Source organism: Sinocyclocheilus grahami, unplaced genomic scaffold (genome assembly GCF_001515645.1).
Source record: "Sinocyclocheilus grahami isolate Dianchi unplaced genomic scaffold, SAMN03320097.WGS_v1.1 scaffold967.1, whole genome shotgun sequence".
Lineage (NCBI taxonomy): Eukaryota > Metazoa > Chordata > Actinopteri > Cypriniformes > Cyprinidae > Sinocyclocheilus > Sinocyclocheilus grahami.
The window spans coordinates 513,503-520,216 of record NW_015506146.1 but is presented as its reverse complement, the minus strand read 5'-3'; the positions used below and the strand labels follow the sequence as shown (position 1 = coordinate 520,216).

Here is a 6,714-nt window from a genome sequence, read left to right as displayed (position 1 = left end):
AACACACCAAATTTAACAGGAAATTATATGATGTACTCCAGTGTTTTCTAAAATAAAATATAAATATTAGATGAAATATAATATTTAAGCTGAAGTTGATGTACTAAAATATTAAAACTGAACTAAAAATAAAGTTATATAGAAATATTTAAAGAAAAATAAAAGCACACAAAGCACGTAACACAACAGCACGTAACAAACTTAAACTAAAAATGAAAACGAATTCAAAGTATTAATAAATACTAGAAGTAATACTACAATAGCTCAGAATGTACTCAGAAGTGTTAATGAACTAACATGCAGGAGTAAATAGGTCAGTGCTTGTTGCTTATGCTTTGCTCAGTGATTTTGTTCTGTTCAGCTGCTAGTGTTAATTAGTTAATTTGTATAAACAGGAGGGCCATACTTGGAAAAAAAACTTCCCGAAACTTATACAAACCCTGATGGAGTGTCTTTGGCACAGAAATACTCCAACGTCATACGTCCAACGCATTTAAAAAAAAAACTTTGGCCATGTTTAGCATGAGAATCCAACACTTTAACAGTGTAAATAACTCAGAATGCATGAAATAGCATTAGACCTCCCCTTTAAATCCATTCTTCGAATTTTCTCCTTTTTAACCCATTTCAGAAAGTGAAACCCATATATTATATAGATTCATTACACATAGAGTGAAATATTTCAAGCCTTTATTTCTTGAAATTTTGATGATTTTGGCTTTAAATTCAGTGTCTCAGAAAATTTGAATATTACATAAAATCAATAAAAAAAAAGGATATTTTAAACAGAAATGTCAGGCTTCTGAAAAGTATGTTCATTTCTATGCACTCAATACTTGGTTGGGCCTCCTTTTGCATGAATTACTGCATCAGTGCGGCGTGGCATGGAGACAATCAGCCTGTGGCACTGCTCAGGTGTAATGGAAGCCCAGGTTGCTTTGGTAGCGGCCTTCAGGTCATCTGCATTGTTGGGTCTGGTGTCTGAATATCATGAAAAAGGTTTTTCTCCTTTTTAACCCATTTCAGAAAGTGAAACCCATATATTATATAGATTCATTACACATAGAGTGAAATATTTCAAGCCTTTATTTCTTGAAATTTTGATGATTTTGGCTTCAAATTCAGTGTCTCAGAAAATTTGAATATTACATAAAATCAATTAAAAAAAAGGATATTTTAAACAGAAATGTCAGGCTTCTGAAAAGTATGTTCATTTCTATGCACTCAATACTTGGTTGGGCCTCCTTTTGCATGAATTACTGCATCAGTGCGGCGTGGCATGGAGACAATCAGCCTGTGGCACTGCTCAGGTGTAATGGAAGCCCAGGTTGCTTTGGTAGCGGCCTTCAGGTCATCTGCATTGTTGGGTCTGGTGTCTCTCATCTTCCTCTTGACAATACCCCAGAGATTCTCTATGGGGTTCAGGTCAGGCGAGTTTTCTAGCCAATCAAGCACATTAACACCATGGTCATTGAACCAGCTTTTGGTACCTTTGGCAGTGTGGGCAGGTGCCAAATCCTGCTGGAAAATGAAATCAGCATCTCCATAAAGCTTGTCAGCAGAAGGAAGCATGAAGTTCTCTAAAATTTCCTGGTAGATGGCTGCGTTGACTGTGGACTTCAGAAAACACAGTGGACCAACACCAGCAGATGACATGGCAGCCTTGTGAAACTTGTGAAATTTCACACTGGACTTCAAGCAACATGGTTTCTGTGCCTCTCCACTCTTCCTCCAGACTCTGGGACCTTGATTTCCATTTCTGAAAAGAGGACTTTGGACCACTGAGCAACAGTCCAGTTCTTTTTCTCCACAGCCCAGGTAAGACGCTTCTGACATTCTCTGGTTCAGGAGTGGTTTGACACGAGGAATGTGACATTTGTAGCCCATGTCTAGGATTCGTCTGTGTGTAGTGGCTCTTGATGCGCTGATGTAGGAAACCTTTGCAGGTGTTTTGAGGTAAATAGCTGATTAGGGTGTGACACCATGACTTTCCAATATTTAACTTTTTCGCAATATTCTAATTTTCTGAGACACTGAATTTGGGGTTTTTATTATCTGTAAGCCATAATCATCAAAATTTCAAGAAATAAAGGCTTGAAATATTTCACTCTATGTGTAATGAATCTATATAATATATGGGTTTCACTTTCTGAAATGAGTGACAAAAAATATTGACCTTTTTCATGATATTCTCATTTTTTGAGATGTACCTGTATACTGCCATGCAATATACAACTGTTGGTTTTCACATTCCTTCGTCACAGCACAGACTTTTATAGTTTGTTGGAGAATGTAGACATGTCTATTTTTCTCTTGTAAGATCAAGTGAGACAAACTAAATATGATGACAAATTATATGTATAAATATGAATGAAAGCATATACCATCACAGAGGGGTAATGCCATCAGCTCTGATGCCAGTATTAGATTTTAATAGCAAAAACAGCATGCTTAGATGCCCCTGATACTTTAATGATGCCAATAAAACCATCGACAAAACCTTTTCTGTTGTTTTTATTTCACAAAAGCAAGGAACATGTACAACAAATAAACAACATCCAATAGATTAGAACATTATTAATTAATGTTTATTAATTAATTAATTTTATGTTTATAGAATAACTTATGCAGGAAATTGATTTTGACAACTTCTATTAAACAAATGTACCATGACGGAATGAAAATAAACCCATTTGAAGACAGTTGCGGACAGATGAAGTAAAAAAGAAAACGTAAGATGGCTCGTTCCAAGAGATCACACAGAAGACTGGTCCTCAGTTCTCTTAAAAGACAAATAATGATAATTCAATAATACATTTAACGTTGTCTTCTCACCATTGTGTGGTCTTATACAGTATACACTACCTTTTTTGGTGCTCAATAAACATTTCTTATCATTATCAATGTTAAAAACATTATGCTTAATATTTTTGTGGAAACGGACTTTTCCCCCTGGATTATTTGATTAAGTTAAAAAAGAACATTTAAGTAAAAACTTTTTTTTGTATCAATATAAAAATACGCTTTACTGTCACAATTTAAAGCACCCTTGCTGCATAAAACTATTAATTTCTGTAAAAAAAAAAATATTGTTTTGAACGGTAGAATATATAGTTAATATTATATATAGTTGCATGTGAATGTTTTAAAAAGCTAAACTCACCTGCACCTCTGAATGCTTGATACAAAAACACCACTGATATCGCCAACATTAAGACTACTGTCCAGAAGACTGTGTCTGTTCAATTAAAAAAGTTCAACAGCTTCATGAATATTTAAATTAAGAAATTTAACAGATTTACAGATTTTACATTCAACTACTTTGCATATGAAAATGACTCGTTTTTTATTGACTAGTTTGCTCTATGATCAACATTGAATTTACACAAATCATATTTGTGAAAATATCATGGGTAACCTAACACAAAAAAAATCACTTACCTGGATTAGGTTTGTCCACAGTCAGAGTGGCATCACTCGGAGTTTCTAGGGCTGGATGAGAGACCCTACAGGTGATAACCGTCCCGGGTGGGTTTTTGTCGGGCCGTAGGGTGAGGTGAGAGGACAGGGAATATGTTCCATCATTGTGCTGCCGATGACTGGAGAGGGAGGATTCTTTTGACAAAGAGACAGGCTCTTCTTCAGACGGTGCCTGGGAAAACCACTCTACCTACAGGAGCACAGGGCTGTCAGGACACAACTCCAAAACAAGATCAAAATATGATCATCTGATTGTGAGCTGACCTGCACATCCAGAGGATAGTAGCGATGACAATGGCAGCTCAGTTTCTGCGGTGTTGAATCCTGAAATATCAGTTTCTCCTCAGACAGTGCGATATGGGGAGGTTCTGGGTAAAGATATAGAATGGAATATTTGAAATAATAAAATTGAAGGATTTATGGATGTGAACAATTTATGGGTTTCTTCAACTTCGAGCAAGCTGAATGTCCCATGTGTGGATTTTTTATTAAAACAAACATATTTCAATTTATGTGAAGTTATTTGAAGGTCAAGGTCTAGAAACTTTTTTTAATCAAGCCTTCACCATTTATTTTTGATACTTTCAATATTAAACTATGAAAATCCATAGGAATGGGAAACTGTGTTTAGAACTATCATCTAAACAAAGAATTAAGTATTTTCATGTTTGAAAGATTTAAATATTTTATAAAACATTCATGTAATATTTTTCTCAAGTTAAGCCCTGTTCACACCAAGAACGATAACTATAAAGATAACGATATTAGCGTCCACACCAGCGAACGATATCATCTGTTTATTTTAAGTGCACGTGCGTCTGCTGCTTTAAATTCTCGAGCTATAGCAGAATGGATTCTGACTGGCTGTCAATCTTTGTATCATTCATCAGCTGGAAAAAATCGTTCTGGAAGTGATTCCAACTATATCATTTCTCTGTGCCTTTATCGTTATAGTTGTGGTGTGGACTCTGCTATTCTTTAATATTGAGAACGATTTTTAGATCTATATCTTTATCGTTATCTTTATAGTTATCGTGCTTGGTGTGAACGGGCCTTTAGTGTACTTGTTTACCAAGGCATGGTGCCCCTAAGACGAAAAATATATGATGGGCAGAAAAACTATTTCAATTTCATGTTCTCTCGCAAAAGTATTGAGTAACTCATAGTTTATGAAATATAGTTTTTCCTCCCACCTCATTTTATTTTCATCACAAAACACTTCCGAGTAAATTAAAAAGTTTTGCAAGCAAAAGTAACGTTTCTCTGGGGAACGTAACACTTTTGTCAGAAAACTCAAAAGCATTCAAATATATTTTTTCCTCCTATCTCTCTCTTTTTTTTTTTTTACGTTCACCATTATTTAGGGGCTCCGTACCAAGGAGACATGGTTGTGACATGATGAAAATAAGACACAAAATTAATATTAATGCAAATTATGCAAAATTAAGCAAAATGTATGAAAAACATTAAGTGAAATATGTATTTTCCTAAAAAAAAAAGTCAGAATTCTCCTGTGATGTATGTCCACTGTTGTTAGTTGACAGATTAAATAAACTTTTGAAAGTGTGAAAGTATTTTAAGAGTCTATTTTCTAAAAAGTGTCCATAGCTGAAGAAACACCTTTTTATAGAATATGAATTGTATAACATATTAATGGACATTTTGACCCCTCTCAGTACATATGCCAATGAAAGACTCACGTGTGATGTGCAGCTGCACGATCTGTTGAGTCTGAAACTCTCCAGAGCCGACAGTACAGATGTATGTGCCCTCATCTGTGACCTTTAACCTCTTCAGAGTCAGAGTCGCATTACCATCCCTCACCAGAAGATCTGCCTCAGCGCTTGTGCCTTCCCGGTCCACAAATACTGCAGTGTACAGTAGTAGTGTGATATTTAACATCCAAACATGTTTTACCTTTAAATATATGAATAGTTCTCACTTACAATCTTGTCCCACGTCTGTCTCTGTTTCCCTCGCTTTTATATCAAGAATTTTACGCCCATTTCCTCTGTGTTGTATACGCCACTCAAGTGCCACATCCTGCCCGGGGATGGAGTTCTTTTGTCTAAAGCCACAGTCTAGCAGCACATCACCCCCTATTGGAGCCACGAGGGATGGAACACGCGAAAACACCACAAACACAACTGGGTAGAGCGGTAAAGAAGAGAGTTGGGGGGGGGTAAAAATTTTATTACTTACACAAACAATGCAAACAGTAAGATTATTCTTAAGAGCGCTCCTCCATAAGTAGAACCGGACAAGCTAGTGATAAGCAAAACAAAGATTTGCTTTGCAAACTAACAGCATGGAGACAAAAGCCTTGTTTGCTGAACTCACATGACTTTGGGAGTTTGATGCAACCTCCGAACCACTCATTTAAAACAAGTTTCGTGAAGCAGTGTTTTGATAGCACCCATCACTACTTATGACCCATTTTTAGATTCTTTTTATGGAGTAGATTTCTTAATTTGTTTTTGGAATAGTTATGACCCAAACTTATTTACGGAACACATAAAGCAGGGGTGTCCAATCCTGCTCCTGGAGGGCCAATGTCCAGAATTTAGCTTCAACAAACTTGCCTGGAAGCCAATTGTAGTCATTCTGAAGACCTTGGTCCTCAGGTTCAGGTGTGTGATTAGGATTGGAGCTAAACTTTGCAGGACAGTGGTCCTCCGGGAGCAGGTTTGGACACCCCTGACCAAAAGGGACGTGGTGATGGTTAAAGAGAGAGAGAGAGAGAGAGAGAGATGGAAGGGATAATTCTATTGCATTCTCTCACAAGACTTTTTTTTCAGGGGAACGCAATAGTTTTTCAAGAGAATGCAAATGTTTTGCAACATAATGCTTGTTAGAGAATTCAAATGTTTTGTGGGAGAACAATACTTTTGAAAGAGAATACAAAGTTCTAAGGAAAGCGCAATATTTTTGCGAGACAGCTCAATGTTGGAATGGAGGAATGTATTTTACGAGAGAACACTCATTTTTGGCAGTGGACACAAAGTTCCTTGTGAACCCCAATTCTTTTGCGAGAGAAAGCAACGCTTCATGGGGAAACAATGCTTTTGCGAGAGAATGGAAATGTTTAGCGAGAAAACGCTAAGTTTCATGGGGGAATGCGATAATTTGCAAGAGGACACAAATAGTTTGGGAGTGAATGCAAAGTTTGTGGGTGAACAGACCCGCGTGGATGGATGGATGGATGGACGGACGGATGGATGGACAGATGGATAG

At 36.7% G+C, this 6,714-nt stretch overlaps 1 protein-coding gene across 1 annotated transcript in view; it reads right to left on the bottom strand.

Annotated features, from left to right (window-relative positions):
• Positions 1–2,589: 2,589 nt before the first annotated feature.
• The window catches only part of LOC107564859 (tapasin-related protein-like), a 6,172-nt gene continuing 2,047 nt past the window's right edge, over positions 2,590–6,714 (bottom strand). The window contains exons 4-9 of the mRNA XM_016250033.1: positions 5,427–5,627; positions 5,181–5,348; positions 3,745–3,848; positions 3,442–3,670; positions 3,164–3,238; positions 2,590–2,782 (exon numbers count right to left, since the gene is read on the bottom strand). Of these exons, the coding sequence (XP_016105519.1) occupies positions 2,775–2,782; positions 3,164–3,238; positions 3,442–3,670; positions 3,745–3,848; positions 5,181–5,348; positions 5,427–5,627 (785 nt within the window). The 3' untranslated portion in view covers positions 2,590–2,774. The remainder of the gene's footprint in view (positions 2,783–3,163; positions 3,239–3,441; positions 3,671–3,744; positions 3,849–5,180; positions 5,349–5,426; positions 5,628–6,714) is intronic.